Source organism: Panthera leo, chromosome C1 (genome assembly GCF_018350215.1).
Source record: "Panthera leo isolate Ple1 chromosome C1, P.leo_Ple1_pat1.1, whole genome shotgun sequence".
Classification (NCBI taxonomy): domain Eukaryota; kingdom Metazoa; phylum Chordata; class Mammalia; order Carnivora; family Felidae; genus Panthera; species Panthera leo.
Genome location: NC_056686.1, coordinates 55,191,596 through 55,203,945, shown reverse-complemented (window position 1 = coordinate 55,203,945; position 12,350 = coordinate 55,191,596). Strand labels below are relative to the sequence as shown.

Genomic DNA, 12,350 nt, shown 5'->3' with positions numbered 1-12,350 from the left:
GATTGCTAGTAATGAAATTATGGGATTATAGAGATGATGGGTATTTCCTTTGTGCTGGTCTAAATTTTTAAAAACTTTCTACATTGTATGCAATTTGATTTTACAATTAAAAAACTATTTCAAGCAGTAAGAACATACTAAAGTTCTTTAGAACATTTTGGTGAGTTGTAGCATTGAATTACAATGGGGACAAACTGGACTCCAAGTAGGGGAAAATAAATTTTTTTATTTGAGTCATAAAGGGGGTAAATTTAAGTCATTTTGGACATGGATTGAGTTGTGGTCCTGCACTGATTACAGTGATTTATGCTGAAGTTATTTTTCCCCCTGAGACATGAGCCAGAGAGTATCATTGATTTGGCCATCATAAAAAACAACGGTCAATCTTTTGGGTTGTTATTCCACAGCATTCTATATGAAGTGAGTGCTCAGGTTTGTAAATGTCTAGTGGTTAATTAATTTTGCAAAATATCAACTAGATTATATACACATATGCAAATAAACAGAATATTTGTTAATATGAAGCTATGTAAAGATGGGAGTATGATTATGGTTATGAGAAGAAGATGGGGTTATTATTAATCTCGTTGCCCCTTTATCCAATGTCAAGGGTAAAAACCCCCTCATGTAAGTATGAGGCTTATGTTTTTGCTTTTTCCTAGTAATCCCATCCCTCCCCTATTATTGGAGCACTTATTAATCACAGGCCGGATTTCTCATGAATTCAGAGTCTAGCCAACGATCATTTTCTACTGAGAGTTTCTTAAAGGCAGAGTCCCTTTTCTTTGAATTTCTACCATTTAACACATTTTTGGTACAGAGCAACCACTCAGTAAAGCTATCTCATAATTTGATTGGCTTGATTAATAAAATGATAATGAGAAGAATTTACAGTGAACAGAGGCACAATGCTTCTGGCAAAGATCACTCTGTAATTCCTTACCCAAGGAGAGCACAGGTCAGCCTAATTGTGCCTGTAATAATGATACTAGATAGCAACGTTAAAGACAAATATTTAGGAACTTTTGTTGGATAAGAACTCTGCTTTCATCTCAATAAGTAGAGATCAAAGATGGTTAAAATTTGGGGCGCTCTTGATTTTGGCTCAGGTCATGACCTTATGGTTTGTGAGATCAAACCCCGAGTCGGGCTCCACTCTGACAGGGCTCTGTGCTGACAGCACAGAGCTTGCTTGGGATTCTCTCTATCCCTCTCTCTCTCTCTTCCTATCTACCCCTTCCCTGTTTGTTCTCTTTCTCAATATATAAATAATCTAAAAAAAAAAAGATGGTTAAAATTGAAGGAAGTCAAAGACATTTAAACTTTTAAATAAATGATTAAGTAGAAACAGACTGTTCCATGTATGTTTTTTTAATGTGGTATTTTTAAATGAATAAAGACATCTTACAGTATTTTATCTCATGATTGGTGTGAATCTGATAAACTTCCTGTGATATGTGTGCATTTAATCATAGATGAATTCTAGAAAGTGTTTAAAATTATGGCTAAAAATAGAAATTGTGATAATATTTGTATTTCACAAATTACATATTAAAGTACAGAAGCTTTTAAATATATTTGGATTTCTTTCCAGGAAAAGCACTGACTCATTTATTTTCTCTCTCTTTTATGACTTGTTTCTAGTCTAAAAAATACATGTAATCATTTTGTTCAAAATAGTGATGGTAAGTTAACATAGTAAAGCTCACAGGACAAATACTCTGTGATCAAAGTAACCCAGTGAAAGCAATATAATTTCTAGAGTACCACAGAAACCCTCAGAAACCTTTTTTGACCTACTTAAATAGGAAGTTTTGTTTGCTAAGAATGCAGAGCTCAAGAATCCAGGGGTTCTTGGGTCTAAGAGTTAGAGTAAATTCTTACCTGGCAGTTACAATTTCACACTCATAACCAGAGGTCTGTGTAAGAAGTTACAACTCACAAAGTAAATAAATGGAAAGAGTGATGTTCTTTTTAAGCAGCCAGCAGCAGAGAATCTAAATTCTTCTATGATGTTGTCCTAGAAGGGGGCACAGGCCATTCCCTGGCCCTAAATATGGCCTGGTGGTTGTGTTTGGGGGCAGAGCTGTTGGGGGTAATATGTCACCCAAACTGGAACCCATGGAAGGAAGCCACACTTCTTTTGTCTCCTTTCTTCCTCTGGCTCAAATTAAAAGCTAACCTTTCCCCATCACTGTGAAAATTTCTTATTTGCCCTCCAAAGAAATTGTATCTTCTCTCAACACCCCACCAACACCCCCAAAGGATAAATAGTAAAATATTTAAGCATTAAGTGTTGTTTATGTTTCCTGAGGATGTGGACAAGCTAAGGTGCCCTCATATATCAGATAAGATGTCTGCCTGTGGCTTCAATTCCCATAATTTAGGGCATGTTTAGTGTGTTATCAGTTTAAGGTGTGAGTTTGCTAGCTTTATTGTTTGACCCCAAAACTTAGTATTTTCCTTCCTCAGTTCACCTCTACTACCTTCCATAGCTCTTCTTTCTTTTGAAAGTCGTGCAAGATCAGGTGCCCAGAGTTAAGTAGGACAATGGCCTTATTCAGAACAAGGAAGCCTCTTGTATCCTAGCTGTCCACTCTAGGTGCAAGTCGTGAACACCAGGTGGTCTTGCTCTTGCAAGTTAAAATCTGGAGATGAGGAAAAATAAGAACTCAGATTTGATTCTCAAAAGTGTGGGGAAGGGAGCATGACAAAGACTCCACACTGTACAATGGTGTTGCACTTTAAAATGTATAACATGCTTTTAAGTAGTTTATTAAAATCTGGTGCTTACCACAGCCAGAATAATTAGCCTTATTTTACAGACATGGAATCAAGGCTCAGACTGGTTAACTTGCCCAAGGTCACACAGCTGGAAAGTATAGCAAGCACACAAAGCTAGTTTTGCAACTGCTTTTGTTTTGTAAATCTTAGTCTCAGAATTTTTTTATGGAATCTGCTTCAAGGTTGATGCTATTATTTTGGAAAGCAAATAACAAAAAACATAAGTGTAAAGCAGATGAAAAGAACAATACTTAAAAATCTGAGGATGCTGCCCCTCATGTATGCTGTGTTTGGACAGGCTGGTGTTGAAAATTTGTTTTTTTAATACATCAGCAACATTGAAAGTTGCTGTGGAGTGTAGAAGTGTAGAGTAGAAGTGTAGACGTGCTGTAGAAGTGTAGAGTTCACACTGAAGATTCACATGTCTGTCTTCCCTTAAAGAGTCAAAGATTCAGGGGCACCTGGGTGGTTCAGTCGGGTAAGGGTCCTATTTCAGCTCAGGTCATGATCTCGCCATTTGTGAGTTCGAGCCCCACATCAGGCTCTGTGCTGACAGTTCAGAGCCTGGAGCCTGCCTCAAATTCTGTGTCTCCCTCTCTCTCTGCCCCTTCCCTGATCATGGTCTGTCTGTCTCTCTCAAAAATAAATAGACATTAAAAAAAAAAAAAAAGATTTAGGAAAACCAGATCCTTATAAATGATGGAGTTGGGCAGTGGCTATTCCCCCGTAGACCTCTATGTGCTTTTCTCTCTGCATGGATCTCACCAGCCTCCCTAACTCCTTTATTTCACTAACCTGGCCCCCGGAAACATTTCAGTTTGCAATTCTTATATTAAACTAGTACAAGAAGTAAACTATATTAATTAGCCTCTATTTTTAGACAAGATTTTAGACTAGTTAATTGCTAGATTAGCTTTCATTTGAATTTTGAATGCACCCCAACACTTACATCCAGAAGAAATGTCTTTTCCACATATCAGTGTCTCTTGAAAATATCCAGGACATTCAGCAGTGCAGTACATAGAGGCATGTGGCTCCAGAAAGTTGTTATACCAAAGCCGAGCTGTCGTTTTATTAATTCTTGTGATTCGAAATCTTTCTTTGATGCCGTTTTTATAAAAATAAAATTTCTTTGGTTGGCAGTTCTTAATTTCTGCTTGGCAATATATAGAGACATTCATACCCATCTTAAAAACTGTGGCTGGTTCTACCCACATGTGGCCAGAGCAGTTTATATTTGTAATTCCTGGAAACAAATAGATAAAATAAAAAATTCCATGTAAAACATTAAAGCAAGAGATTCAGATGAATATGCTGTTGCATTTAAATTTTATTCTTTTCCTATTAATTAAATTATTTCCATTGGAAAAAAGTTTAGGACCAACTGTATCTTTCCATTGATTAGTTTATTATAATGTACTTTTAGCAGGCTTCTGTGGACGCTCAGTAACAGGATACAAAACTGGAGTCTGCCTTTAAGCTACTCTGTCTAAAGAGCAAATAAAATTAGCTCTCCTTATTTAAAGTAGAGAACTGACGCATTATGAGGCTATGCCATTTTTCAAAGGTAAGATTAGAAATAACACCTGGCATTGCAGAATCCAAACCCCATTCTCTAGGCACTCCATCAATCTGTCATTCTTCTGTAGATAACGGCTGCTTTTATCACAAAATTTTGAGTTTAATGAGTAAAACCATACTCTTATAATGACAAAAATCTATTGCTTGATAACCACTTAAAATTCATCATTAATTTAATATATAGGAATAATATAGGAAAATGTCCAGAATGTATTTTGGTAAAAAGTAACTTGCAAAACAACACACTTAATAATAGGTTTAGTACCAGAAGTAAATAGAGTAAATGAGGAGAAATACACTAAGATTTTAACAATGATAATCTGTGTGTGTTAGTCTACTTTTTTCATTTTTACTTGCATATTTCTGTGTTTTAAAAATTATATAGTGAATGTATTACTTTTATAACCCCAAGCAATAATTAAAAGTCATTTTCATAAACTCAAATGACAGTGCAATGCAGTATCAGTTAAATTAAACTCACATCAAGGAAAATTTATTATTGTCTTTTTGTGGAAATACTTGCATTAAAACATCCTAGAATCTTACCAATCTTATCAAGGTAATTATTTGATTTTAAAAGGTCCTTAGCTATGGACTACAATGCTTAAAGAATTAACTTGCATAATATAAATGTAATTGAATATTTCCATTTACGTAATGAACATTTAGGTATAAATTGGAAGTATTTAAATATTAAAAATAGTGATAAAAATAATTCCATCATTATTAATGGGAAATTGAAGCCAAAGATAAGAAAAGGAAGTTTTAAGGAAACATCTGACTACTTTAAATAAGGTCAACAATTCAGGTTTAGACAAACTACATCTCCAGCACCTGAAAAAAATATGTGAATACTATCATGAAATTGCTGTGAGTAGTGTTTGAGAATACACAGAAAATATAAAAAATGTCAGAAGACTTCAGATTTGGACAAATGTTGGTTTTCAAAAACAGAATAAAGAAGAACCCCAGAAACTTTGGACCACCGAGCTTTGCTACATTCAGGAATGAATTAGTAAGTCCATGATTTTTCAGTACCTAAAAAAAAAAAAATCTGTAATCAGTGAGAGTCAACATAGATTATGTAAGAATAAGTTATATGTTAATTTCTCTTTTTAATGGGGTTAGTAGATTGGTCAGAGGAATGTTAAACTTTATTATTATTTCAGCAGAGCTATTGAAAAGGGGAACATACCATGTTAATAGAAAATTTGGAAAAAATGTAGTCTGGATGATATTAAAACTATTCATAGATTGAACAAAATATATAAAATAATATATAATGGACAGCTCTAGGGTCTCTAATGCCATGTCAGAGGAGCCTAACTTATTTCTCTGCACTCTATTAATTACTTGAATGTATCAACAGAAGTCCTACTTATTGTTTGCATATTTCAATATCCTAAATCTTGGATAGTGGTTGGCCTGATTCTGGCAGTGTCTGATATCCTGCTGGAGGGGTTTTAGTTCTGATGACAGGGCTACCTCTATATCAATATATAGAGGTATATATCAATATATTGGTATAACTACCAATATAGTTGTGTTCCAACCTACAGAAGACATTGTTGCTTTTGTCACTATTCTGAGTAATTTGCATGGTTTGCAAAGCTTCCTTCCAGGTCTAGAACCCTACCTTAGTGTTGCTTATCTCCCAGTTAATGAATTTCTACCACCTGCCCAGGACACCAAGTCCCCAGTAAAAACTCTCAGATGTCAAGGCTATTATGCCTGAATTTCTGACAATCCCCTTCCTGGATTCCTCAAAGCTGCTTATGCTTATATCTGTAATAATGCCAGATGTTTGTGTGAATTATAAGATAGGAATAATAATAGCCAATACCATTGCACGAAGTTGTGAGAAATAAAAGGCTTAGTTAGCCCGGTGCCTGACACATAGTGCCTGTCAACAAATAAATTGTGGAGTTGAATTAAATTCAAATGTTTGATGGATTATCATATAACAATTGTAACAGTTCAAAGATAGAACACGCCAACTCAGAATAATATGCTTCTTCATAGAAATGTTCATATATAAGTTAGAGGTTTGTTTATTAGGGAAAGGAATTCTGCCATTAGGGGGGCGGTTGGACTCTTTTATTTCATTCCATATAATATTTATGTGCATATAGTTTTTCCCAATCTAATTTTTGGTTCTTCAGAGACCCTAGAATAGTGCCTTGAAAACAATAACCACTCAACATTTTTTTAAATAAAAGATAGCAATAGGTACTAAAAATACTATACCTCCATGACACCAGTTGAAGAATATGTAAATAGCTATTACCACATCCCATTGAATTGTGACCTGATTCATGCCTGAAAGCAGGAAATAGCTCTTTGTTGCCCTCTAGAAAAAATATGAAAATTTTAAATTATAATATTTTAATAAAATAACCGTAGTAAAGGCATTACATTTTTTCCTAACAGTTATTATTGCCTTTGATGAGAACATTTCAATAGGAAGAAAAGGAGGAGGGAAGGAAGGAAGAAAAGAAGGGAAGGGAGAAAGGAAGGGAGGAGGGAAACAGGGCAAAGAAAAGTCAGTGGTATGTAAGGAGGTATGATACAGATGGAAAAGTAAAGTAAAAGAATGGTCTTTTATACCCTTCAAAAGTCACTATGATTTACCTTACTAGGACATTTTGACCCTTAATAAAATACACTTTCTTCTAATCTAGTCTCTCTCATCAGAAATCTCTGCTCTCACTCCTGGCCAGATTTCTAGGCCTTAGAAGTTCCAGAAATATCAGTCTTTGATGAGTTAAACTTAGGAAAAGCCAAAAAAGTTCAGAAGTTCCAGAAAGAGGCATTCAAAATGAAGAAAGATGAAGTGAGACAAAGGTATATGTGCTATCACCAATTAAATTTATATAAAATTCCTTTCCTCTGTAGACAGCTCAAAAGACACACATTATATAAATTCCAAACAATATTGCCATTAGTTTATGACTAGTTGCATTATTTACTCAGTTACTTACATTTTTATTTAAATGTTACTTTACATTATTACTTAATAACCAACATTATTCAGTTATTTTTATGTTTAATAAAACCTGAGCCTTTCATATAAGACAGCAAAACAAAATCATGACTCATCATATAGCATAAAATATCTGATAACATTCTTAAAACCTGGGGTCCCCATGACCCCCATGAATATAGGAACACCTTTCATAATTTGCCAGCAATATGAGGTCTTCTCTTTATAAATAATAAGCAAAACAAAATCTAAAATGTTCCTGGTTAGAAGTTAACTACTCACCCCAATAGAATATATACAACAATAATTGTTTAAAGTGATATAGTATCAGACAACATTTGAGTATAAACTTTCATCAGTAACCACTCTATAAAATATCACAAGAACTTACAAGAAAAAACAACCGGAGCCTCTGGGTGGCTCAATCAGTTAAGTATCTGACTCTTGCTTTCAGCTCAAGTCATGATCTAGGATTGAGCCCCACATTGGTTCTTTGCTGACAGCAAGGAGCCTGCTTGGGGATTCTCTTTCTCCCTTTCTTTCTGCCTCTCCCCCACTCGTGTTCTCGTGTGTGCTCTCTTTCTCTCAAAAATAAGTAAACATTAAAAAAGAAAGAAAGAGGGTCACCTAAGTGGCTCAGTTGGTTAGCGTCTGACTTCAGCTCAGTTCATGATCTCTCAGTTCGTGGGTTGGAGCCCCACGTAGGGCTCTGGTGCTGATAGCTCAGAGCCTGGAGTCTGCTTCAGATTCTATGTCTCCCTTTCTCTCTGCCCCTCTCCAGCTCGTTCTCTCTCTCTCTCTCTCTCTGTTTTTTTTTTTTTCTCTCTCTCTCTCAAAAATAAATAAACATTAAAAAAATTTTTAAAGGAAAGAAAGAGAAAAACAACCTGTGCCATGTATTTACATAGAAAATATAGCTGTTTTTAAGCATTTGGATGATCATGGTTTGTTTACCTTTCAACTTGTTTGAAGCACATAATTCCACTTCAGAGCCAGGCTGCTACCTTGTTGCCTGCATCATGTCCTCTTTCCCCACTGTCTGTCAATAATCACTTCAGATTTTCAGCAATGAGGCAAATGGAAATGTCAGCAAAGCCCTGACCTACATTTCAGACTCTTGAACTCAAACTGTCCAATTCAAAATGACTGGCTCTAATGTCACTATTTGGGAAAACCCAGATTACTGAAAGTGAACTGCTTTGTCAGTACTTGTTTTTCTCAGCTTAATTTAAAATGATCTGTCTCATCCAAGAAGTAGAACCCCTATACAGGTTCTACCTGTCAGAATCTTTGACACCAAAAATATGATGCTTAGCTTTAATTTGCAATTAACATTGATATTTATTATAAACCAGTTTCTTAAGAGAGTTTAAATGCTACCATTGACCATTCATTTACTTAACAAACATTTTTGGGTATTTAATATGTGTCAGCCATTGTTCTGGGTATTAAGCATATGATGGTGATTAATTACTGAACAGCTCTTTTGTTGTATTGTTTAAAGTGATTAAATGGTAGATCAGTTGTTTTGAACTATCACAGGATTCTACAGGGAAATAAAAAATTACCAGATATTTGGTGCATTTATAGAAGTCCTCACCAAGGGCTTTTCCTGGTGTGCTTTTTCCTCCCATGTCCTTGGTTGCTTCTACTTGAGTATCTTTTCACTCTGTGTATTCCTTTTTATTGTAAATGACAGTTAAGTTACTTGTTTCAATGAACCTCTTGAAGCCAGAAACTCCATCCTGCCTTTTAAATTTTTATATCTTTGGTACCTAGCATAATATAATACTCTGGGGAAACATTCAAAACATTTCTATGCTCAGATTTATTTTAGACAGTGAAGATTAGAATGTCTGTGGGTGAAGACTGGGCATCAATATTTTTACACCTCCCCGCCATGTGATTAGCGATTATAATGAGCAGTCAGGGTTGAGAATTATTGGAATATAAGAATGAGTGTCTTTGAAGACCACACAAAAGAAAGGACTGTCAACTGGATGTCAATGATTAGGAACAATTTGCCAAGCTGTGAAGGAAAGGGTGTGGGAAAACATTTCACATATGAGAACAGAATGTTCAAGTAATAGAGATGTTTTGGGACAAGCTAGTTGAAGGGAATAGGATTTGAGCTAGAAAATTAAGGCCAGTGGCAGAATGTGATTACTGGGTTTTGTATTCCTGCTAAGTGGTTTAACCTTTGTCTTGAAGTCAGTCAGAGATAGCAAAGATTGGTAAGCAGAGAAATAACATAATCAGATTGGATTTTAAAGAGATAATTCTAGGGGCGCCTGGGTGGCTCAGTAGGTTAAGTGTCTCACTTCGGCTCAGGTATTAATCTTGTGGTTTGTGAGTTGGAGCCCTGTGACAGGCTCTCTGCTGACAGCTCAGAGCCTGGAGCCTTCTTCAGATTCTGTGACTCCCTGTCTCTCTGCCCCTCCCAGCTCGTGCTCCGTCTCTGTCTCTCAAAAAATAAACGTTAAAAAAAATGTAAAAAAAAGGTAATTCTAATTATTGTGTGGAGCATTGAATGAAGATAAAGAGCCCATTTAAGTTATTGAAAATCAGAAGCTGGTGAGGGCACAAAGTAAAGCAATGGCAGCAAGAACTCAGAGGAAGAAACAGCATTGGGAGCTATGTGGAGGCAGATTGGACAAAATGGCGACCCCTGCAGTTGTGCAGTAAACAACACTTGTTGGGATCTAAGAAATCAGGAGCATGAAGAATGACTCTCATGGTGATTTTTGCTGACCCAGTAGATAAGGGCATTAACTGAGCACACAAAAGGAGTGATAGGGAAGTGATGAGTTTGATTCTGGTCATGTTGATTTGGAGGAGCTTACAACATATTCAGAAAAAACTGTCTAGAGGCCATCGTAGACACTGGTAAACTTGGGAGAGAAGTTTGAGCTGAAGATCTAAATTTGGAAGATTTCAGCATGTCAGCAGTTTTAAAACTGAGATTAGAATAAGAAAACTTAGCACATCTAGAATCATAAGGGAAGGGAGCAGGTGGACAGAACCAAGAAATCTTGACCAAAGGACAAGAAGAAGAGATACAAGGAGTGTGTGGCCAGTGTCCAATGGTCAGAGATTAAATATGATAAGAACTAAAAGGAGATGTTGGATTTGACAATAGTCAGTCTTCCCTGAGAAGAGTTTTAGAGAAGAAATGGAGGTAGAAAGGAGATTAAAATGAGTTAGAATAAAAAATAAAAAAGAAGATATTGGCTAATCTTTCAGGAATTTGGACAGTGAAGATGCTACTGATGGAGAGCTCTGTGCAAATGAAGATTTATTTATTGTTTTAAATGGGGGTTGGTGGTGGTGCTTCTTCTTTGGTGAACAGTCCAGTCACATCTTTTATCCATTTCATTAGTTTGTTGTTTTTCTTATTATTGAGTTTTGAGAGTTCTTTATATGTTTGGAAACCAGTCTTTATCACATATACATTGTACAAATATTTTGTCCTGGTCTGTCTCTTACCTTTTCATTTTCTTACCAATGTCATTTGAGAACAGAAACTTTTAATTTTGATTAAGTCTGATTCATTAATTATTTTATTTTCTTTTTTAAAAATATTTTTCTTTTTCTTTATTTCAGAGAGTGAGAGAGAGAATAAGTTGGGGGGGGTGAGAGAGAGAGAGAGAGAGAGAGAGAGAGAGAGAGAGAATCTCAAGCAGGCTACATGCTTAGCAGGAAGCCCAACGTGGTGCTCAATCCCATGACCCTGGGGTGATGACCTGAGCTGAAATCAAGAGTTGGACTCTCAACTGACTGAGCCACCTGGTTGCTCCCCAATTGATTATTTTAATGTTTCATTTGTTTTTCCCTGCTTACATTTTCAACAGATTAATACATAATCTTATTGTATGTGTGTTTCCATTTAAAGACACCTTACTTAATCTATATTGCTGATTCATTAACAATGAACTCAGGGCCAATAACATCATAACTCATGCCTGAACAAAGCTCACCAACACATGGAGTTTCTTTGTAATATACATTGCAACCTTCTTGTGCTCAGGAACACCAGACAGTGTTTAAAATTGGGAGCCATTTTAAACAGTGAAATCGCAAACAGAAAGTACAAAATGGGAAAAAATGTGGCACTAAACAGATCTCCAAAAGGACACTTGTTTATAGTATGAGATTTGAAACAAGTTTCTTAGCTAGGGACTTGTACATTGGGTGACTCAAATTTTTCACCACTCTGCACATGTCTGCAAATTACTGACAAATGCTGCAAGTATTGATTTGGGGGTTACAAGTAAATTTTAGTTGGCAAATGAATTCCCAAATTTGGAATCAGGGAACGATGAAGATCAACTATATAAAATCCCATATGTAAGTGGTTTGACTTCATTTGCTAATCAGAAAGCATGAAGACCATTGTCTTGGCTTTTTCTCTACAGGCAGGGTTGCCATTTGGGTATACCAGGACACTTAGAGTTTACACTAATTCACACTTGTCCCATCGTAATTATATATAACATTCCATTTTATTTTCAAAATTATTCCAGTTTGGAAGATATATTATCACTCTCTTATAGGTATATAAGTAATAAACTTGGTTTGTTTCCTAAAAGTCACACTATTTTAAGTTTTCTCTGGTATTTGGTAAAAGTTTGGAACGTTTGCTGGCTGAGGGAAATGAAAAGAGTGATTGAGTATAAAATGCATATCCTGAAAACATACCATATTAAATTAGTAAGTATATTGTGAGTTAGCACATCATCAAGGCAAATACATCATAATGCAGCATTTTAGATTTTTTTCCAACTTAAAAAAAAATTCTCCCTAGGGAACTTAAAGGTAGAACAGAAGGAAACAGTTAGAACTATAGTGCTTACATAATTGTGCCTTTCTGTAAATTTACCTGCTTGTTGTGGATTGAAAATATCTCCATTTTCCCTGTCCATAGGCAACACACATTGTCATAAACTAACTGGCTACTAGAAGGAACTCCTCGAAGTAGATTAGTTAGGATCTCCCAGTTTAA

The 12,350-nt window shown here is 35.6% G+C and overlaps 1 protein-coding gene across 1 annotated transcript in view; it reads right to left on the bottom strand.

Moving 5' to 3' along the window:
- IL23R (interleukin 23 receptor) overlaps positions 1–8,363 on the bottom strand; it is a 57,250-nt gene extending 48,887 nt beyond the window's left edge. The window contains exons 1-3 of the mRNA XM_042952913.1: positions 8,303–8,363; positions 6,613–6,715; positions 3,734–4,030 (exon numbers count right to left, since the gene is read on the bottom strand). Of these exons, the coding sequence (XP_042808847.1) occupies positions 3,734–4,030; positions 6,613–6,682 (367 nt within the window). The 5' untranslated portion in view covers positions 6,683–6,715; positions 8,303–8,363. The remainder of the gene's footprint in view (positions 1–3,733; positions 4,031–6,612; positions 6,716–8,302) is intronic.
- Between the last annotated feature and the right edge of the window lie 3,987 nt (positions 8,364–12,350).